The sequence below is a fragment of the Maniola jurtina genome, chromosome 10 (assembly GCF_905333055.1).
Source record: "Maniola jurtina chromosome 10, ilManJurt1.1, whole genome shotgun sequence".
Taxonomy (NCBI): Eukaryota; Metazoa; Arthropoda; class Insecta; order Lepidoptera; family Nymphalidae; genus Maniola; species Maniola jurtina.
Window position 1 is genome coordinate 13,084,148 of NC_060038.1, and position 24,130 is coordinate 13,108,277.

At 39.3% G+C, this 24,130-nt stretch overlaps 1 protein-coding gene across 1 annotated transcript; it reads right to left on the bottom strand.

Moving 5' to 3' along the window:
- Positions 1–12,996: 12,996 nt before the first annotated feature.
- Positions 12,997–22,966, bottom strand: LOC123869242 (ras GTPase-activating protein-binding protein 2). Its single transcript, XM_045912081.1, has 10 exons — positions 22,850–22,966; positions 19,358–19,502; positions 18,239–18,380; positions 17,181–17,339; positions 16,494–16,773; positions 16,098–16,226; positions 15,654–15,845; positions 14,726–14,961; positions 14,124–14,289; positions 12,997–13,127 (listed from the first exon to the last, which is right to left on the bottom strand). The coding sequence occupies exons 2-9, from the start codon at positions 19,453–19,455 to the stop codon at positions 14,140–14,142; spliced, it is 1,386 nt and encodes a 461-aa protein (XP_045768037.1). The 5' UTR covers positions 19,456–19,502; positions 22,850–22,966; the 3' UTR covers positions 12,997–13,127; positions 14,124–14,139.
- Positions 22,967–24,130: the final 1,164 nt, after the last annotated feature.

Genomic DNA, 24,130 nt, shown 5'->3' on the forward strand with positions numbered 1-24,130 from the left:
TAACAGTAAAAAAAGCGAGCAACGGGCACGCGGTTCACCATGAACCTTTGCAGCACCAGAGGAACTGCCAATGTGTTGCCGGCTTTTCAAGAATTTGTTGATCCGACCCTTGAATAACCTTATCTTGAAATTTTGTGGGAATATCACCGTCGAAGAGAGTTGGTTTCACTATTTGTACGAATACCTGCGTGGAATAAAGATCTGGCACACCGGGCGGTCCCAGAGCAAAATACTTGGAGCCTATCTAGACACGCGATAAACGCGCGTTAGATTTTTTTCATCTGCACATAGCCTTAAGCGACAAACAATAAAAGCTCTGTGTCAGCGCTGCTAGTCTGCTATCCATACTGACATTATAAATGCGAAAGTGTGTCCGTCTGTCTGTTAGATTTGCACGGCCCAACAGTTAAACCGATTTATATGAAACTAGATGATGCCCGCGACTACGTCCGCATGCATTTAGTTTTTTTTAAATCCCGTAGGAACTCTTTGAATTTTTGGGATAAGAAGTAGCCTATGTCCTTCCCCGGGAAGCTAACTCTGTACCAAACATAAAAAATCGGTTAAACTGTTGGGCCGTGAAAAGCTAGAAGACAGACAGACACTTTCGCATTTATAATATTATTTATTTTTATTTTATTTAAACCACTTTATTGCACAAAAATACAAAGACAATAATAAATGAAACACTTATAGAAATACAAAGGGCGACCTTATCACTAAAGTGATCTCTCCCAGGTAACCCGTATGTTCGAACCTACAGGATAAGACGATATTAGTTAGTATGGATTTGATAAAAAGTAGTGGTTGTATTCTATTCTAGTACTAAAAGATCCTTGTCGCACTGTAACTCCAGCAGTCGTTGATCTAGTCACCGTTGAAAGTAATATTGTAACTTTGTAGCTCGTTTCGCACTTGCAGTTGCAGCTTTTATCGGTCAGTCGTGAGTCATCACTGCTTCAGCCTGCCCGTGTATAGTCGCTCTAAAATGTACTTAACATTTGTTTTAAGAGGAGTTTTTTCGTAGCACGCTCCTTACAAACGTACTTTGACTCACATTTGAATATTTACCAATTAAAGTCAATGTGTAGATAGATACATTTTAAAAACTAATGTCTGTAGGTGGTTTGCCAGATTTCTGTAAAAATGTAATGTTAGTTTTAAACTTACTTAGATGTACAGGAATCTAGCAAACCATAGACAGATATTTATTTCGAAGGTTAAATAGTAACTATTTAAATGAGAACCATACAACCAACTTTACACATACACATTTCTGAGAAACTTCTCTTAGAAGTTCTTACATAGTTACCTACACTGATTCACACTAGGTAGGTATATGCCTTCAAATTGGAGTGCCTCAGCCCTCAATTTAAAGGCAGTTGTAGAAACTAGTACACAAGCGCATAAAATTATATTTCAATCAGTATGAACGATAAATCAATTAAAAAGCCGGGACGTAGCGCAGGTCCGTGGGCTGAAGCGAAACAATATACTTAGCTATAATAGTACAAGTTTTTACCCAAGGTTTGAGTGCACGAGCTACGTTGTGCGATCTTTACCCACCCTACGCATATGAATAAAAAATCTGAATGGCTATCAAAAACCAAAAATCTATTTTGATAATTTTGGGACGCTTATGGGAACGAACAAAAAGGGAAAGTGAACGAAAAGTGAAATGAAAAGAGAAACATCTCAGTTTTTTTTAACTGATCAACTAATTTTTACGAGGCAGACAGATAGAGGACTATGCGAGGAGTGATTTTGCTACTAGGTACTACTGTGACAATCGGCAATCCATCCCATCAGCCTGTACGAGTCTACTGCTGGACATGCCTTTTCAAAGGCTTGTCACTAAACACGGTCTTCCAACTTTCTGCCACCTTCTTCAGGTCATCGGTACAGCGGGCTGGAGGTCGTTGGTCGTTCATCCGTAGGCGGTCTCCAGAACACGTCTGCCCCATCGGCCGTCGATTCTGTAATAGACATGGCCTGCCCACTGCCATTTCACTGCTTTTTAGAGTTCCGTACCTCAAAAGGAAAAACGGAACCCTTATAGGATCACTTTGTTGTCTGTCTGTCTGTCCATACGTCCGTCGTGTCTGTCAAGAAAACCGATAGGGTACTTCCAGTTGACCTAGAATCATGAAATTTGGCAGGTAGGTAGGTCTTATAGCACGAGTAAAGGAATAAATCTGAAAACCGTGAATTTGTGGTTACTTGTACGTTCTAAAACAGATTTTTATTTATTTTTAAGTATAATAGTTTTTGATTTATCGTGCAAAATGTTGGAAAAATACCCGAGTACGGGACCCTCGGTGCGCGAGTCTGACTCGCACTTGGCCGGTTTTTGTACTTTGGGACTGCATTAGGTACTGCAGTCCCGTTGTGATTGGAACTTAAAGTAGGTGTTCTTGTTGCAACAATGCATTGTAGCCAATAGATAGTTAGCGAGCATCAACCAATTAGACGTGACATTGTAGCTGTTATTCTACCGCAATCGAGAGTTCCGTCGCTCTTGTTCACTCTGGTGGCACTCAGTGGAAAGAACTCGAGGATTGTGGAGTTCAATCCAATGTTTTGTGCCTGGTTGTAGAAAATGCTCCACGATCGCAGACTTCTGAGGATCGTTGTTTCTGTGTTCCGATATCTGAGTTGCTATGGGTTTCTAAGTTTGAGTTCAAATAGTTATTTGCAAGAATAAAAAAATATTATGCACATCTGATCGTTTAATTCATACCACTGGATTATTTCCGTACATCTACAGTATAGAGATCACATCACGACATTGCTGCAACAAACCCTGTGGAAAATGTTGATATTATGGGTCTATGATCTGCGAATCGAAGGAAAAAAGTAATGAACACGAATAATAATTATTACGGTTATCTCTGTCGCATACTTTTAAAGTATTGTATTCCTATCTTATAATTGTACGAGTTCTACATATCTCTCTATAGTCGTTATTCCTCATTACTGAGGGTCGTGACCTCTTTCCATTGATCCTATAATGGTAGGAGTAACCTATATTTCAAGGAAAATCCGAAATAAATTTTTAATATGTATCAAAAAATGCGAAACCGGCAGGGATTAAATCTGTAGACTGTTTGAATCTGGTTATCGCGGCCTTGGAATGCCTTTAGTCGGCTTAGACACGGTCAGAGTGAACTAGAGTGAGGTAGCTCTCGTTTTGATCGTGAATCGACGATATGTCATATATTAGGCTATGGGTGACGTGAAATCAAAGAAAAATGGGCGATTCATAGGCTACCTAGTTACAGGGTTGCAGGTTCAATCCCAGCCGGTTCCACAATCTTTGATATGTATAAAAAAATGTATTAATTCCTCTCGCTCGCACAGAGCAGACTACTTCTATATGCATTTAAAAAAATTGTTTAAAAACCAACAGTTTCCACAGACCATTTGTTGACAACAATCTCAATTTCAGACGGTACAATTTCGATGAGACGATGCAAACCGTTTTAAACTGTATTGCCTTACCAGAAGGGCTGTAAATTGTTTAACCGGAATTACCATACAAGCTATTTCAAAGTACAAAGTAAATTATTACTCAATTCATAATAATTTACTTTCCTAAATATTTCATACCTACACGCCTAACCTTTATAAACTTTCAAAGCTCAAATTTCGGTGTTGATAAAAATTAGGGGTGTAGTGCTTGATTCATTGTTTCATGAACTTTGCACGTGTTGACCAATTTTTAAGGTGCAAACACATTACTGTGTTGTGGGGTGTCGTTACGTCGATACACCGAAGTCATAGATTTAAAGCTGCGTACATACTGGGTCAACAAAGGCAACCGAATGGGGTTCGATAACCTTCGTTGATCCTATCTGAATGGTTTAGCGACCGATAACAATCGTTGGTTGGCAAAACACAGCAGGCAGTAACATTAAAGAAATTGAACTATTCGACTGAATATGTGTGGACCAACGAATGCGAAGGTATAACATATAGAGGTCTAATCGCACAGTATATTTAACATTATCCATGTCTATGGTTATGTTAATTGATTTATATAAAGAAAAATCTTGTCTTTGGGGCTACTGAAGTCTGGATTTAAATCTCAACATTCGTTTGTTCGAACCAGCAAATCTGTTTGGACGTATCATCAAAGGCCAAAGAACTTGCGAAAGCAAACTACAGTCAACGCCGAATATCATTTCTTGGGTTTCGTTAGTCCAGTCTGTACGCAGCTTCATTTGAAGATACAACTACAGGCATACAGTATCATTGAGATGGCTCGTGATGTAGGGTGCGGGTAGCAGAGAAAGGTCACAGCTGACGTACAACAAGGAATTCAACGTCGCTGTCACCCTTGCAACCCGTACCCCTACCCCATGAGCCGTCTCATTCAAGCGGTCTATAGTATGTCATGGCGCTCAGACGGGATTGCCACAACATTTTGTCTTGCGACACACCACATCACAGCAATGTGTTGGCAGCCTAACGTGCACCCAGAATTTTAAATCGGTACATAAACAACCAACGTTGCAAATGCATTGCTCAGGACTCAATGTATCAATTTTGACCTAGAATTAAGGATTTTAGATTTGAGTTTTAAACATGTCCATTCAATAATTATAGTTTGTACGTATAGTATGTACAATCTATGTAATTTAACAATGCCGATCGACCTACAATTTTTCCAAAATTAAAACATTACCGTTGATAAACGCGCAAATAAAACTTTTTATTTAAGACTTTTTACCAATAAAACAGTATACGAATTTAGCATATTGTGGCTAATTCTGTTGTACACAATCTCTAAACTTTGAATCAAATACCTACTTATTGCTATCCCACTTCAACTGCCGAGCGAACAGCGACGAGAGGGAGAGGTCGGACACCATTGAGTCGATAGGTATTTGGAGTGATCTATCCATACGTATACAGGATGTAACTAGAACACTAGGAAAAACTTAGTATTGTTATTATACTACTTTCCACAATCAATCCAATGCTAATAACCATTTGCCTTATCTTGTAGTTTTAGTGATTTAGTATTTTTCAAACCAGCATTGCAAAACTCGGGTCAATGCCCCACCTACGACGCGGCATTGACTTCGAGTGGCCTATTTACAGAACGTCCGTTGACCTCTGGCCATCAGTCAGATGTTTTATTTGCAATATAATGTGGACTTTTAAAAAGTACATAAAGTTTTCGTAGTTTTTTAAAGGTATCTTATCAGTAACCATCAGTATTTTTACTTGTCTTCGTTTTTGCTAGCGTTCTGGTTACACCCTGTATACAGAATCACGATTTCAACTTACATGTAGTCTAAGAACAGTTTTTTTAAGATCAGAAAGTACCCAAGCAGCATCATTAAATTATATATCTCCTGTACAATATGTATAAAATTAAAAATATACGCACGTATAACTTTCGTTAAGAAAAAATACTACACCACAAAATGTAGTCAGACAAATTCATATTAGGTATAATATTGTATAAATAATATTTTATTCACACGCAAGTTACAAGTGTACAGGATAGTCGTTATATTATTAACAAAAAAGAATTAAAATTTAACTGCTTAATAATAATAACCTATTTTTTATTAATTACAAACATACAATATCATGGTGTGTAGTGACCATTATTTGGAACATATTAGACGTGGCAACTAGTCGGTCGTCGATTTACACGTGATTCGTCATATGTTATACTCCATCCACAGAGAGAAGTTAGTATAGGGCTCTCTCTGTTACGTAATCCCATACACATGACAAAGACAAAAAACGCAGTGGGCGTTAACCATTTTCAGTCACCAACCTATTACAAACAGAACTTACGAGTAGTTTCTCCAACAGAGTAGTACAGAAAACAAAATGTTTGTTTGTTCGGTTGGCCAATCAAACTGGTTAGCACCCATTGAGTTTTTTTTTCTTTGTCATTTGTATGGGATATTTGTAACAGAGAGGGCCCTATAATAACTTCTCTCCTTGGATAGAGAATAATATATGACACAATTTCTTCATAGGTCGAGTGCCAGTTCATATTGCGTTGACATTCTCCCAGCCATTACAGCGCATCGCTGATTTTCACGTCATGAAGTGTAGTGTTAAAATTACATCCTGAGCATTACCGGAAGTATTCATTGTAAATATTATGGGCAAATATTTCATTAAAATAATATCATTTCGTTATACTGATATTACATATCGTAGGCGATAAAGATAAAGTTAAAAAAATCATTACGGTCAAAATATATAGAGCACACTTTGACTTTGCTTAGACTTAAGTTTCAGTTAAAACGAGACAGATTTATGGCAGCGGTATAACGCTGTCTCGTTTTAACAGTGTCTTAAGTCTGCGCAATGTCAAAGTGCGCTCTATAAATCTCGGTCTAAAAGTCCAGTCACTGAGTTCAACCGGTGACGCTCATGGCAATCAAGATGCAACGTGTTGAATAAATTGACAGGTCTAAAAATAATGCTATCCCTTTCACGTTTTCCCTGCTCAAAACCGTAGCACTATTTTTGGATTCTGTCAGTTTAGTTTATTCTAGAGATCGTAAACACTCAAATATAGATCTAATAAAAAATTAACTAATCACGCGCAAATCGCCAACCAGCATGATTGGCACATCTGTAGATGCTTTATACGTGTTAGCTTTAGATGTCAGAGGTACGTTTTTAGTTAATAATTATATTATTTATAATCCAACCATTCAATCTATGAAATTAAATTAGATTAATTTACCATGGCCTTCCAATATACAATCTATAAGTAATTTGTCGATATGATACTCAGCAACATTGTTATTTGTCAAAAAAATTATGGTGTTTTTGACAAATAAAGTCACTAGGTAACTTTTCGACAGATTACAGATAGATTGAATAAAGGTACCCGACGGTAGTGACGTCCCTATCGCAACAAACTGATTATAATTAGGATTAGCAATTGGATTATTGATATAAATTCTGAATAACTTACAGTGGCGTACGCCAAACTGTCAAGAATGATGTCAACACTTGAAATTACTTTGAAATTACATATACACTTTGCCGTGAAAAAATACGAACTTTTAGGCATACAAACGTCAATAATACAACGTCAAAAAACAAAATCAACGAAGTTTAGTACAATTCCTTAATATCATTTCCTGAACGAATTTTGGTGGGAAAGATAGAAAAATGACATCTAAATATAACATGTCTTACAAAAAGTATCATGTTCCAAAGGAAGTGAGAAAGAGAATTTCGATTTTGAATTCTAATTCAGTTCTGCGCAATATAACCAAACCATTGCTTCTAAATACCAACGTTGGTCGGCTTCTATACACACACCAAAGGATTTTCGCGCAATTCGTAGAGTTTACACGTTGGCCAGCATTTGCGAAAACCATTGGGCCAACGTCATAAATAATAAGGGTTCCTTATAGACGGCTAAAAAAATTATGAGGAGTAAAGGCCTGTTTCACAACCTTCAGATAAATATCTATCAAATAAATTTGACGTTGTGACAGTTTTTGTATTAGAAATCTGTCAGAATGTCGAATTTATTCGTTAGATAAAGTTTAACTGGTAGTTATGAAACAGGCTCTAAATGAAACGAAAAAAATGTTTGGCTATATTCGCAAAACAACAATTTTGAGCGAAAACTAAATCTAGTTAGACTTTTCCAGAACGGTAGGGGGTTTGAACCCCCTTACCAAAATTAATTTATACTATCTAACTACTTAACAAAAAAGAAGCGATATGCGAAGCGTGTTAGTTAAGTTGGGAGTCCACGAGCGTACTGACTTAACATGGTTTAGTTTTTGTGTAAATTAAAAAAAAAAAACTGCAAAGGTCTCCGTCTACTACACAACTATATTTTCTGTACCTCTTAGGCTGACATCTATAGAGCGTACTTTGACTTTGCTCAGACTTAAGACACTGTTAAAACGAGACAGCGTTATATCACTGGCATAAATCTGTCTCGTTTTAACTAAAACGTAAGTCTGTACGCTCTGATTTCAGCCTCAGAGTCAAACTTAGAACCGGTACGTAAACGGCCCGCATTTAACGTGTAATGGTTCTTGAACACAAGTAAGGCATTTCAAATTTATTTATTGTATGCATTAACGGTAACAATTTGGCATGTTATTTGGTAGCTGTAACAGAAATTAGCTTAAATTCAATAGAGGGGAATACTATACAATGCGCGAATCACAAAGGAATGTGTTGAATGTGCCAATCTGATTACATGTATAGAATTTTGTTGTTGGGATGTGTATTTCACAGTTCACTCATTATTGAGCAGTCTTGGCGTCAACGGTCAACAAAAACTATTGACTTAATAATACTTGATAGAAAAAAGATTACTTCAGTCCCCAAAAAGATTTCATGGAACTACTTGTTTAATAGGCGGAGACCTTTATGTTTAACACGGGCTAGTAAGGAAATCAATCTCAAAAATTGACGCTTATTATTCGCTCTCACTTACACATTATGCCTGTGTGTGAGCGAGACGGAACGATTAGCATTTCTTCGTTTCGATTTGTTTTTTTATTGACACGCAGTATATACAGTTAAATCAGTACATTCGCGAGCACGTACGTCTATAGGATTAGTATGAGATTTTGCATTCCACCAGCGTTGATAGAAATCGAGCATCGATTAACTTTAACGTCAAAGCGAAATAGACCTTTAATGCCGTGTTTTACAGCTCAATTTCTCTTTGTCATAATATATCTACAGCCAACGCCCCAATGGAAATATTGCGAACTAAAATTGGTGGTGTTAAATGCATGACTTTTTTTTTTGTTTTTTTTTTAATAAAGAATATTAGCCATGTTAAATGACTAATATTCCCCTTTCCTCTCCAACTAAGCGTCAGGCTTGTGCTAGGAGTAGAACGACAATAGTGCAATTTTACTATGACATTATTGTTTCGACCACTGAAATGGAGAAATAAAAGTACGCTAGAAAAGGTGTGCCATAACAACACATTTAATAATAACAATTATATTTTGTACCTATTCGAAGTGCTTTACTGAGGGTACTGGGACTTAAATAGACATTATGTTGACAGATGTCTCAATTCAATTTTGTTTAATGGAGCACAGCTTCACCAGATGGGCGCAATTCACTTCGCCAATGACGTGTAAGAGTAGAAGTAGAAGTGTAGTAGTAGAAGTATAAGGTTTATTCAGAGTATATTTATATTATTTTATATGGTTCTCATCACTAACATTTAGTTCCCGAGTACGCTCACAAGAAGCTCATTGCTATCGGCGCTAAACTGGCGAAAATCAAGTTGCTTCAACAACAGGATAGCAATCGCACGTCCAGCGTCCTTGCATTAGTAGAGGTCACTGGTTACGACGATCGAATTCTATCAACGTTGGCGAGATGTACAAATCTCATACTAAACTTACTGGAATTTTAGTAGACGCAAAGTTATACACCTAAGGACTCCGGCACACCGAATGCGGGACCGATAGTTGGCAGGACCTTGCGAGTTTAGTACAAGAAAATAAAATGGCTTCATCACATGACACACTTAAAAGTTGTTAGTATGTATTGGTATAAAAAATCAGTACAAAAATGAACCATAAAAGGACGCTAAAATTTAAGCCTGACGTGCCTCAGTACCACTCTTTGGGCATTTGTGCACTCATTCGTATTCGCAAAATTACGATTCAAAATGGCCGTAATAAATATACTTACGCTTGCGCACTCATTTGATTCGTATTTTGACGGTTCCATATAAATACGAATCAAATGAATGAACAAACAATAAGTACTTACGTACATTTTGTATTATGGCCACCACTACGAATCATATTTTTACGAATACAAATGAAAGTAAAAATGCCATTTGTCAGCTATAAGTTAATCACTACAATTCTTTCAACGCTTCCATTAGGCTGGCCGCATAATATTACAAATTGTCAGTCTAAAAAAATTATAACGCGCGCCGAAAAGCACTCTGCTCATATATTATGTATTGTGTCATGTGTGTGTGTTCCCCGCAGACTGTCAGATTTATTCCAGATTAGTCGTCCGTTTATGATGTTCGTAGAGTGCAAATGAGTTAAAAAAAAAATAATGAAATTAATTGTTTCCATCTTTCTATAATTTTTTTTATTAACGCTATGGTTGGCAGCACATATGGATATTATTGTCAACTTTGAAGACCTATGTAGTAAATGTTGCGTGTAAAACTTGTAAAATAAATGATTATGATTGTGACAGATAGTTTATTGACCGACAATATTCGATAGTATGCGGCCGGCCTTATTATTATTGGCTATCATACAGTTTTAGCAAGAGTACCATAAATTCATACATACAATAACAGCAATTTCAATGCAATAATTACAAAATTGGTGCTAGGGGTTCGGTAGTGACATTCAATGATTTTCATGTGGCAATTCATTTGCGATCTGTCATCTCTATACAGAATTTATTACTTGCGAAATAACGGCTGAAACAATCCCATCAATGGAGTGATTCGCTAACGTGTCTAACACTGAATGATAGCCGCCGAGCTCATTTGACATTAGTCGGTTCTACATTGCTGCTTTAGAGTGACATTAAAATCATTATACGTAAAAAAAACCTTCAATGGATTAAAAAATAAACCTCAAAGGAGCTCGGTGACTCTCATTCAGTTTTAGACTGTTAGCGAATAACAGACAAAATTAATAATCAATCTATCTGTAATCTATCGATAAGTTACTTAGCAATGTTGTTATTCGTCAAGTCTTTTCGACAAATAACAGCGTTGCTAACTAACTTATCGACAAGTTAAAGATAGATTGAGCATTCATTTTTTCCGTAAGCAGGCCGTAATCTGTGGATAAGTTACTTAGCAACGTTGTTATTTGTCAAAAATTGGATGTCTTTTTGACAAGTAATAATGTTGCTAAGTATGTATTTAACTTATCGACAGATAATAATTAAAGATGCTCCCGGTTGTATGTGGTTAGTCGACGTAAGCCCGACTAGTTAGTAGGCGCGAGGGGCACGGAGTCTCAAGCGCGACGCGTTGCGAGCTGAGTCCCTGCCACAAAGGACCCCAGATGGGTTCGAAACTAGTCGGTCTTACGTAGACTAACCACCTGAGTACAGCCGGGAGCATCTATATTTATAATGGAAATTACATTAATTAAACGCTATGATTCCAGATGGATTGAATATTAATTTCGACTGTAAATCTGACTACACTGGTGCGCTTTTAACTTGCGTTAAGATTTTAACTACCCAGACATGCCTGTGCGCATACCTCATTTGCTGGCAATAGCGCATGCACCACGCACGCAATAACTCCCGCACTCTCTTACATCCTCTCCATCCATCCGCACACGCAACACACGCAACTTTAATATAAATTAACACTATGCGTACACGCATGCGCTATTGCATGCATTGCTTTAGCATCTTACATGACGCATAGGTGACGTACTGTCTACTTTTATAAATCGCACCGGCAAAATTTATTTACACAGAATAAAACCGAATGTATACCAATGACATTTAGACCTTATTGCTTGACGTTAAGATTTGAAACACAAGTACAACAGACACGTGCTATCTCGCTCATAATTCGCACGTACAAAACATGGCGCATTGGCGACAACCAATAGCGGACAGACGCGCGCTATGATTCGCAGTTATTTTCACGCCATCCAAAAATTAGATTTCTGCGCAGGTACATCGACGCAACAAAAGCTATACAAGTTGAGAGCGTACCAGTGTATTTCGACCAAATAGTTTAGTATTGTATGGAGACAAACCGCAACAGAATTGATTAGTGACAAAAATATAATGAATACTAAACAGTAAATACATCTGCCGGTTGGCGTTGACTTGTCTTGTATTTCCAACCAATATAAATAAATTAATTCTGTGTTTATATCACCGTGTTCAAATGCTAACAGGCACAGTTTGAAATCCCCAACACAACCTTTTTACAAACATAATTATATTTGTGAGTGAAGATAGCAGATGTCAAAAATGGGCCTGTCACCATTTGAATAGAGTTAGGGCTATGCTACACGGGCGGATCTACCGCCGCGGGAATCCGCTTGCGAAAACCGTCACAGTACGCAGACCATCGAATCCTCAGATTGCGGTTTACCACTATTTTGTTCATTCTCAAAATAGAGTATTGCATACATTTTGAGAACACACTCGTCATATTTGCTCTGTGTTAATAACTGTACGATTATAGTCCTTAATCTAAGACTTAACTGTACTTTTTTTTTCTCTCGTCTGGCTTTACAAAGATTAGCCAATGTCAAGTTTGTAGTTACATATTTGTAACAAGTTAGTTAAACTATACAAGTATGGACCCCGTCTGTGCCGGCGCTCGCTGACACACGCACGGCACCCCCTTAGAGCGCTTTCCAGTCAGTTTTAACGAAAAAAAACACTCCAAAAAGGCAGAGCACGGCCGACAGCTAACACCAACACAGACGAAGTCCGACTTAACTGTACTTTTGATAACAGTTGACACAGAGCAACCATCCCGTTGGTCCGACGTCACCTAGCTTGCGAGAAAAACTTGGAGGAGGCTCAACCAACGCCGAGAAGAATAGCATACACGTGAGGCCTATGTCCAACAATGGATTAATAAGGGCTAACAAAGAAGAAGAAGACAGAGCAAATATGGAGAGTGCGTTCTCCAAATTTATGCATTATATCTACAATGTCTGCAAAGTCAACTTACTAGCCCAATGAGCCACTGAGGCACAATCAGATGTAGTATGTACCGTATAACTTGTATGTTAAACTGTGTCTGGCAGTTTGCAAGCGGATTTCCGCGTCAGGTGAATCGCCCGTGTATAAGTCCCCGGCAAACAACTTGCACCTGAAGCAGTGTAGTGGGAGAAAGTTGGCGAATTAGGGAAAGCGAAAGTCGACGTTTCAACCAATCGCGTGCTCTCGCGCCGATTGATCAACCAATCGCGTGCACCCACCATTCGCCAACCAATGCTCAAGTTGTTTGCCGGGCACTGTAGCATGGCCCTTACACGGGCGGGGTCCCGCGATCGGTGTGTGTCGGTTCACAGTAGTTTAGTGTGGGGGTCGGGCGCCGCGGTGCACGGGGCGCGGCGCGCGGCGCCACGGCAGCGCGAGGGTGCCCGGCGGCAGCGCCACCAGCAACTCTGGAGCACCAGGAGCACAGATTGACTATAGAGTTCATGTAATTTGTACATAATATATTGTTTAAATAGGTTTGTTCAGTGTATTATATTTAGTTAAGTACACTGCGTGTTGTTTCTGAGAGCGAACTGGCCAAACTTCACATGGCGAGATATACTTTTTTTAACTGGGACAGGGGAAATCCAAAACCATAGGAGATACAGGGAAACTGTCTGAGGAAACTTATACCCTTTTTTTTTAATACAAAATTTGGCATAGTCAATTTTTTGGTCAAGCGTGAGTTGTCCATAAAAATCAATGAAACTGACTAATTTTTTTAATGCCGATCAACTCAGTTTCCTGTAAAGATGATTTCATTGAATCGAAAGAAATTGGGACAGCAGAAGTTGGTCAAGAAGTAAATTTTTTTTCATTCAGGAGGCATGGAATCACACTAATATTATAAAGGAGAAAGTTTGTATGTGTGTGTGTGTGTGTGTGTATGTTTGTTACTCCTTCACGCAAAAACTACTGGACGGATTGGGCTGAAATTTAGAATGGAGATAGATTATACCCTGGATTAGCACATAGGCTACTTTTTATCCCGGAAAATTAAAGAGTTCCCACGGGAATTTTAAAAACCTACATCCACGCGAACGAAGTCGCGGGTATCAGCTAGTTCTTATATAAATACGTCGGCAATTTTAAAATTGGACGTTATCATATTCGGAGTTAGCATCATGCATAACAGCATTTAGAATATTTTAAAGGATATGTCTTTGAATTAATATATATATATATATATATATATATATATATATATATATATATATATATATATATATATATATATATATATATATATATATATATATTGCACGCCATACACAAATGGCAAAATGTGAAGAACCAAGGACCTGTCAGTATACCTACCATCATTGTTACTCACATTTCGCAAAATCATTTCATTTCATCATTTCATTTCATTTCATTTGATTTAATAATGGATATCATATTACCTGGCAGAGTCGGGCGCTAGCGGCGGTAGGGCTGGCGCGGCTGGAAGGCGGCGCGGTGCGACGACAGCGGGCGGCGGCGCGGCGGCTCGCGGCCTCGCGTCTTCTTCTCCTCCACGTTCAGCTTGACGCCCGCGCCCTCGCCGGCCTCCGCGGGGAAGTACAGGGGCTGCCGACACAAACACACCCAATTAGGAAACAAACTGATCCTATAAGGGTTCCGTTTTTCCTTTTGAGGTACGGAATCCAAAAACACTGAAAACTTCAGACATTGGGGGGCACCCGACAAACTTGAAGTTTCTACGCATTTTCCAGTGCAAGTAGTTTTGACACAATCACAGGGGACCGCCGAATCGCTTCTGAAAGTAATCGGTCCAATAACAACCGTTCCGTTTTTCCTTTTGAGGCATGGGACCCTAAAAATCAATATAAGAAGCACGCGAACAGGGTGCTACAGTAACCCGGCAAACAACTTGGACCTGAAACAGTGTAGTGGGAGAAAATTGGCGAATCCGGGAAACGAAAGTCGACGTATCAACCAATTGAGTGCACCCGCCATTCGCATTAATGCTCAAGTAGTTTGTCAGGCACTGAACGCTACTTACGGCCGCGTTGAGACAGTCGGCGGCCGCCTGCGCGCTCTCGTAGGTGATGAAGCCGTAGTTGGGGTGTCGCGGCGCGCCGGGCGCGGCCGGCTTGCTGTGCACGCGCAGCTCGGCCACGGTCCCGAAGCGCGCGAACAGGGCGCGCAGCTCGTCCTCGGTGGCCGAGTGCGGCAGGTTGCCCAGGAACAGCTGCTGCGCGTCCGAGTACCGCCGCCCGCTCTCGCTGGGGTTGCTCACTGTCGACACCGGTTATACTCGTAAATAAAAGTGTTTCACAGGCAACCTGTGGGTCGAAGCCGAAGGACACCTGGTCGACCAAGCAACACTTGGAAGGCTTAAAATCAACCAATTCTAAAGGGTCGATGATTTTTGTCAGCCCTAGCAGTCTATTTGAGCTGCATATAACAAACAACAGTCTCATTATTTTGTAAATGTGGTTTAAAATGTTCTCTTTTTATTGTCTTTAAATAAATAAGAGGTCCATTGAGACTTTAAAAAAGCAGAACTCTCGCGGATCTATGCCAATGCAAAAACAAGACGACATGGAATACCTCTGCAGCATACATTGCACAGCGCCTAGCGGCAACTGACTGCAGGCAAGCCAAAGATAATTTCCCCAACATAGGCCAACTAACTAACTACTCTGCCTGGACAGAGGTAAACTTAGGAAGGTGGTGCAACTCATAACATAGCTTACTAAAAAAGTGTACCGACAAGTGTGTCACCGACAAGTGTGTCACCGACAGTCCTTTTTGCAGGGCCTGCATGGAGGTCAATGAAACACCGCACGTGTTCTAGAGCGCACGGGCGTGGCAGAACAACAAGAGCACCATTTGGGATCCCAACCTCACTTCATGTAGCCCTCGGCAACCTGGGCGGTCTACTCGGCTTCTAGAGCGAGCTTGGATAGCTGGAGTGATGGTCGTACCTTGTTGCTGCGGCTGCGGGTTGCGCGGCGGGCGCGGGCGCGGCTCGCGCGGCTCGTGCGCGGCGGGTGCGGGCGCGGGCGCGGGCGGCGCAGGCTGCGCGGGCGGCGAGCCGCGCGGCGCGCCCGCACCGCTCGACGAGCCCGACTTGAGCAGGTTCGCGTACGTCTTGGGCTCCGGCGCTACGGGCGTGGCTGAAATAAACATATGGTTCACTTTTGTAAATTGCTAATACATATACATTAACATATTTTACTACTAATCCTCATCATTGGGGATTTGTAAACTTTTTTCCACATTTTTTCCCATTGACACTTTGAAAATCAATGCTGATAAAATTGAAAATAGTAATCTTGAATTGCTTTGAAAATAAGGTTTTATGGGTAGGTAAACTAAGAAATCCATAGCAAAACTTAAGAAATGTAAAAAATTGAAGTGTTGCTCACTCGGCTGCGGCGGCGGCGAAGGCTCGCGCTCGGGCTCGGGCTCCGGCTCGGGCTCGGGCGCCACCTCCTCCAGCTCCGCCGAGCTCACGCTGGTGTTGGCGCCAGCCGCGCCGCTCGACATTGTGCTCACTGAAAACAAATAATTTGTTATGTCGGGGCAACATTAAGGTTAACGTCCCAGTAAGGTAGGCCAAACAACGTCATAATTATAGCGATAATCAACGCGTTAAACCGAGCGGCCAACGTGTAATGCCAATTGAATTGGGGTTAAAATCGTCTAACGGCAAACGGCATTGTTAATGCCGCTGTACGTTAGTCGAGGCTACATCTACGTTTAACGGGAAACGCCGTTGAACAACGTTGTTGGCCGTTAATTCGGCCGGGACATACACGTACCCTGCAGCGCGGTGACGAGGTGCCGCGTGGCGTCGTCGTGCTGCGGCGGGTGGCCGTTGAGGTGCGGCGGCGCGGGCGGCGAGGCGGCGCGCGCGGGCGCGGTGGGCGGCGCGGGAGGCGACAGCAACGGCGCGTGCGGCGGTGCGGGCGGCGCAGGGAAGGGCGCGGGGAAGCTTGGTGCAGGGGGGAAGTATCCGCCGCCTGCAGCCGAAACGCCCTCCTCCTCCTCACCCTCCGACCGCCCCGAGCCCTCGCCCTCCTCGTCCGAGAACACTATGTCCTGGAATAATAAGAATTCATTACAAATGTGCTGTGTGGTGGTGCTATCATTCCCTTCGTCCTGAGTTGCTTGCGCATCCACTTCGCACAACAAGCAGTATGTGCATGGTAGCGGAAGCTGTCATTGTGAACATAACATTTCTTGGGTGACTGCACGGCCAACACAAAGGTTTTGGTTAACCCACGCCATTCGCCAGTTCACCCCTCACCTGCATCACCACTCCATTGCCCAAAGTTGCATGCATATCCACCTTGTATAACATACATACATACATATATACCCATGTGATTAACAATGCAACCCAATGAAATGCGTCCTCGCTCTCTCACTACGTTTCTCGTATCCATCTCGCTCGGTCATATCGTGACGTCATCGACTTAAAGAACCCTCGTACGTGTAATATATACCTGGTAGCGAAAGATGTCGTTGTGAACATAGTACTTCTTGGGAGACTGCGCGGCCAACACGAAGGTTTGGGTGAACCGACGCATCGGCGCACCGCCATTGGACAGTTCACCCGTCACCTGCACCACCACTCCATTGCCCAAAGTTGCTTGCGCATCCACCTTAACGAGTAATGAACATAGATGTAATACTATCAGAAGAGTAAGTGACACAAACTGGTTTGTTTACTTATGGAACAAAAGTTACATGCTCAGTTTGGTATCAGTTCTTTTCATGACCTTGATTACAGTGATAATTTATAGACTAAAAAAACAAGCTGATGCTGGCGACTTCAGCCACGTGGATTTAGGTTTCAAAAATCTTATGGGAACCCTTAGATTTTCCAGGATATAAAGTAGCTTATATCACTCTATCAACGATAGTATCAACTATACCCATGCAATAACTCAAAATTAAAAAAATCCTCTATAAGAAAACTAGAAAAGAGCTGATAACATTCAAACGGCTAAACCAATTTTCTTCGACTATAGCTAAAAACACTCTTGATCAGGCCACCTTTCAAACAAAAAAACTAAATTAAAATCGGTTCATTAGTTTAGGAGCTAAGATGCCACAGATACACACGTCAAACTTATAAAACCCCTCTTTTTGGGTTGGGGGTCAAAAAATCACGTCGATCCGTTATTCCGTTGCGACGTTAGATCACTCCATCCAAAAAATTTACTAGTTCAGATCATCAGCCCCATCTCTCAACAAAAGATATAAGTAATAATAAATATAGGTATATATAAGTCATTTCGAAATTCTTTGCGATTTGGTACTATCCAACACTAGCTTCTCCTTTCAGCAAAGGTTGCCTAGTAGAGATTGCTATAAACAATAAGGCCGCCTTTGCACACAACTGTTTTCTCTGTTTTCTTCTTTCTGTGTTGTTTTCCTTTACATGTGTTTTTGTGTGCAATAAAGTGTTCTATCTATAAATCTATCTAAAAGATTTCCATGGAATAAAACGCATCTTTGAAGTTGATTGAAAGTCAATAGCAGCTAGCGGGTGTAGTACCTGGCTGATCTTGGCGTGGCAGTCGCGGAAGTTGAGCTGCTGGATGCGGTTGTGTATCTGCTTCTGCCCGATGACGGGCAGCGTCTCGCGGTTGGGCGCATCCAGCCCGCCGTGCACGAACGATGAGTAATTGTTGTAGAATCTACGAAAATGGAAACCATTTAAAACTAATCTGGAAAAACTATTAATGGAATATAATATACCAAAAAGTTCAAAAATCTATTAAAAAAATGCTCCTGAAAATAACATATGCATCTCGCTCTAACAATGCGCGGAACTTCAATTACTTTCTCATAGTTTCCTATTCTTAAGGTTGCTTAGTGGAGATCGCTAATTAGCAATAAGGCCGCCGTACATCCTAAAACAGATTTTTATTTATTTTTATGTATAATAGTTTTTGATGAACGACCACTTCAGACCATGTATCACTTTAACCATTGCAGGTCTATAGTGATTGCAACCATTTACATTTCTCGTCCAATATTAATTGCAGTCAGGAACAGTAGCAGCTTCTCGACCGAGATATTTTTCGCCTCCTCCGGGTGCAATTTATGTTTCCCTTAGTGTATACTATGTTTATGCATTAGTGACATACAAGTAACCAAAAGCTTAATTTGCTATAATCCACCAAACCAAAGAAATCTGTATGATGCAACATGCAGCATGCAATATGCACCACCCGCCCTCCCACTGATAAACATGCAAAAATCTTTGCAATTAGGCATTGTAAGGTAGGTCTACATCTCCTGAGGACGCTCTGGTGTCTGGGCGAAACGTGTATCGAGTGGTGTTGGGATTTGTGTGGTGGTTCGTGTGGTTGGTTTTCCTGCATATTTATCAGTGGGAGGGCGGGCGGTGCATGTCGCATGCTGCATGATGCATCATACAGATTTCTTTGGTTTGGTGGATTATAGCAAATTAAACTTTTGGTTCCTTGTATTAGTGACATTGACAGATGATGTGTAGGGGCGTTTCCACATCCTCTTTACAGAGCCTACACATATTCGTGTCTTGGAGCTTGAGGTTGAACATATGTCTGTTCAGTCCACAATGCCCATGTTCTTGGGGTTTGCTGCAAAAGTCATGGTGGGGGATGTCCCCAAGGTAGTGGATACATACCTGTGCAGATGGGCCGGCGCCTTGTTGAGCAGCGTGTAGTACTGGCGGACAAACTCGCGGCCAACGCTCTGCGGTGACGGGGACGCCTCCATTACCATCGCTGTTGTTCACACTGCGCCGATACAGCCCTCCGCTATACGCTGCCCTGCAACATCAACATCACTCAATGATACAACTTGCAACTACCCGCCGCTTCCCTCGGCGGAAATATAAAACCTCTTTATTATCCCTTGTCTACATTGTAGAAGAAACCTCTGTGCTTTTTTGGTACAAGGGTATGCTGGATAATGGATATGCAAGGTTGAATGTTAATGAGCCAGTCAGTGGGTCAGGACTATTCTTTTTATACATTTAGACGAGCCTGGTTGGAATTGGAAACAATTTGGAATCTATACTAATATTATAAATGCGAAATTGTGTCTGTCTGTCTGTTTGCTACGTTTCCCAACCGCTGAACCGATTTGATCTCTCTAGCAAGACCCACAAGAAACCGGTGGATGAAGGCTCAGTGGACATAGTTTTAGAAATAAACTTCTTAGATACTCATGACTTCGAGAGTAAGTCAAGATCTTTTTCATCTATTTAAAATAGTCATCCAACAGAAAAGTTGTTTATAGGGTTCTGTACCTCGAAAGGAAAAACGGAACCCTTATAGGATCACTTTGTTGCCTGTCTGTCTGTCCATCTGTCAAGAAAACCTATAGGCTACTTCCCGTTGACCTAGAATCATGAAATCGGGCAGGTAGGTAGGTCTTATAGCGCAAGTAAAGGAAAAAATCCGAAAACCGTGAATTTGTGATTATATAACACGAAAAAATTTTAAATGTGTTAACGAAAAATTTAATTCACTAAATCACATATAGATGGCGCAGACCGTTATTAACTTGCAGAGTTCTACATAAAGGTGTTAGGTATATCTTGTATAATGGTACTGAACCCTTCATGTGAACTTGCACTTGACCGGTTTTTTTTTGCCTATGGCGCACATAAGTCTTATCATAAACTTAATAGATAAAACTTGAACATAAATGTTGTGGTGAATATTGTGTTCAATAGTAAATAGCGACTACATTTAGTAAGTTTAGACTAAGTACTATTTTTAATGTATAATGCAAGTAGCTGTAAGTGAACCTATTAATGAAAATAAAAAAAAATAAAAAAAAATTGTGGCTTTCAGACTGGGACTGACTAGGTTGGTTTGGATATTATTGATCAGCAACAATATTGCTGAGAAATGAAGGACAATATTTATTGATAACATCATTAAATGTTAAAGGCATGACTCAATACTTAATATACTAGATACTTTATCTTAATCAGGGTAGTATTTATTTTGCAGTAAATACCTTTAATAGTTATCCTAAAATGCCTAACAATAATGTTCCATTATTAATGCTTTTTATAGCGGAAGTTGTTTAATGTATTAGAATAAATCTATGGATTGTCTTCTGTTTGGAATTTAACCAGTGACTCACTGAACAAAAATGAAATCATTGAGCAATCAAGGATAAATTTAAATTCTGAAAAACTACTAAAAAATTAAAGGTAAAAGTTAGCAATAACAGCTGATCAAAAATACTTATGTGCAACTTCATGGTTACTTCATCCATCAGTCACAACTGCTCATTTTAGTGACTCCTAATGCTATCTAATTTAAAGGAATAGTTTTAAATAATGCTTGCCCAAAATGAAATGAAGTTATTTTAGAAACTTACTGATTTTTAAAACACTGTGCTAGCTGATAGACAGTATAACTAAGTTAATGATATATTTTTACTGAACAAGAACACAATTTTTTACAATAAAAGAACTCCTCAAATGTAGAACACTGAGAAGCTAAACACAATAAATGTAGATATCCCATGAAGTGCTTTGACACCCGTACTAGGGAAACCTGTGTTACAAGCATCGCAAAGCTGCATTTGTTTGTATTATAGTTTACAAACAAACTTTGTTATGCAGCCCCAAACAAAAGGAATTTGCTTTTAAGGCTTTGTTATATAATTTAACCAGACTAAAAATAATGTCTTCTTCTTAGGTAAAGAACTCTTGGTACATAAAGTCTGACCTGCTCTTGGTTTGTGTTTACTATTAAATCTATATTTGCTTAAGTTTTAGCCTCAATAACAACCATTCTGAATGAGTGTTATATATACATTTACTCAATCAAAAGACATGCCTTCTAAAACATACTAGTGCATTTTCCATTTAATTCTCAGGACAGACTAAAATTGTTAAAAAAAAAAGCCTTACAATTTGCAATTAAGCACATACACACTCATTCACAAGATTCATGCGTGTTTGTAAGGTAATTTCATGCTACATTTCTACCATAAAAACATGCTCAATCAAGACAATGTGTACAGTGTCTCTTATATAGTGCCACTGTGTACTTGGAACTCAATGGCTAGAGAGAAGTCACCCACAAAAAAAACTTTGTACTTAACCTCTCGTCTGTTAAAAGTATTAAAAATAAATCTCCGTTGTCTGTGTGAGATGACGTCACCTGCGCGCGGGAAGTGAAATTCAAATGGACGTACCAAGCAAGGCTTGGTACTTTGAACGAAATGAATGACTGTTTATTGTTCGTTATTTATCTGTCTATATTATAATATTAGACTTTAAACTCTATTTCAATACCAATAAAGCTTAAAATCCAATAAAAGAAGGCAAGGTAGTATAGACATGGATGGCATGGATCCATGACTACACAGACAAGCCGCCCGCAAGGATCCATGCCAACACAGACGAGAGGTTAATCATTTTTATATAGAATAAATTAATAATCTTTATTAACTTTACAAACATAGTGTTTACAGGCTTTAATGTGAAACCCTGCCTCTCAACAGTGTAAAGTGTGAGACTAAGATATCTATTTTATTAAATATTAGAATTCTGCATTTTTAAACTATTAATTGTCAACAATGTTTTTTCTGTGCATGTAGAACAATTAGCTTACAATAAAAATTCAATTGTAAGATAAATGCAATGCTATAAACGTACAGGAAATTATTTTCGTATAGCATTGTAATTATTTTTCATACCAAGAACGGGCGCTGATATAGAAATCTAAACAATTTCGGAAACGGATAAACTAATCGTGATTAGCGAATCAAGGGTCAATGGCATCAATATCTTGATAAATAAACGTGAATGTTTTGAGAGATATTGGTCGTGGCCGTGGTGAAGATGAGTGGACCGTTTCAATAAAGACAGTTCTCCAGGATTCTGTCGAACCACGACGCATGGCGACTTTGATCACGATTTGTCAAGCCCTCATTCGATCAGCTAAGAAATTCTAGCCTAAGATAATAATTTATACTAGAAAAAGTAGAGTATCACATCTATATGCCTTTTACAGCCTCTAACTTAGCCAAGTTATTGTAACAGAGAAACACCAGGGCTTTAACCTATAGAAAGGAATCTATCTGCCGACAACCAAAATATCACTAGAATTACTTTTTGCACTTTTAACTAGGGAAAAAAACTTACCTCAGTAAATTATAGGCATTAAAATGGTGTAATATACAACAAATTGTCACGAAAATCGCGTAATTTTCACGATAAATAAGGACTGAAAACAGAAAAAGAGCCTACCTCACCGTTCGGTGTCAATTTAGCTACAATGTTGCCAAAGTTTTTGCATTTTGTAAAAAAAAGTTTATATATGAAAAAGCTACCGCACAAAGTTTAAAATGAATAACTATTCAATAAAGATTACGCGCTTTAACACGGCCCGCGAACGTATTTATATTATTCGTATAAAGATTTAGTTGCGGCTATATCTTTTCTCTCTTCTCTGGTTGTATAAAGTTACAGGTAACTAGTTAATTTTTGAAACTTTTGCTGCAAATTACAACAAAAATCTGTTCGCTATGCTCTCATTATTGCTTACTTTGTAACCGTTGCTAGAGTTTTGCCCTTATCCAGTCCGCACTACAAGTTGGCAATGTGTCACATCCATTTTTTGGAGCCGTTCATCTTGCACCTGATATCTCTCCGGTCGTATCGCATTGCTGTCCCATCGGAAAGTTTGATAATATTATTAGAGGAATAGAGTAAAATTGTGTTTGCACGCACCTTGGCACACAGTCTTATACCATTCAGATGGCTAATTTCTGTGGACATTGGCCGCCATTCCGTCGCAAGTAGGTATGTGGGCATGATAAAATATTTTTCCTCCCATTTTGAGGAGGTAAAGGAAAAATTAATTTATCGTCCTCTCATCATCTTTTGGTTCGTAAAGTTTTAGCGATTGTAAGCAAGGAATACATTACTTTCTAACGGTTATGATTGGTTATGATACATTCAAGATAATATGTAATGTAGTTACCTATCTAGGTATATTTTTGAGCATATAAACAGAAAAAAGTTCTCTTATAACAAGGGTCAAGATATAATAGTTTTATGCCATTTTAATAAGTCGCCTTCTACAGTTAGTTTAGTGAAAATGTGAGATATTAATGCCAATAGATCAACATACTTAAAATATTATGTAGTTACGATGAGTTAATTTGTATTTAAATAAAAAAAAATGTTTGCAGTACAAATAATATGGCAACACCACAGCTAAGCATAGAGAAGGTACTTAGTTTATAGAATAATTGAAGCTATAGAATAAAATTAAATAACTAAATTCAGTTTTTTGATTTATTTTTATTTAATTACACTTTTATCAAATAATAATTAAATAACATAAATACGCACACTTAATAAATTTTAAATAATTGAGTCCAATATTTATTAGTTTTATTTCTGAACGACTAGCTTCAT

Coding starts and splice junctions, on each gene's coding strand:
- LOC123869242 (XM_045912081.1), bottom strand. CDS start 19,455: ATGGTAATGGAGGCGTCCCCGTCACCGCAGAGCGTTGGCCGCGAGTTT. Junction 16,774..17,180: donor ACGACATCTTTCGCTACCAG/GTATATATTACA, acceptor TTATTATTCCAG/GACATAGTGTTCTCGGACGA. Junction 14,962..15,653: donor CCCGCAGCCGCAGCAACAAG/GTACGACCATCA, acceptor CGGTGTCGACAG/TGAGCAACCCCAGCGAGAGC.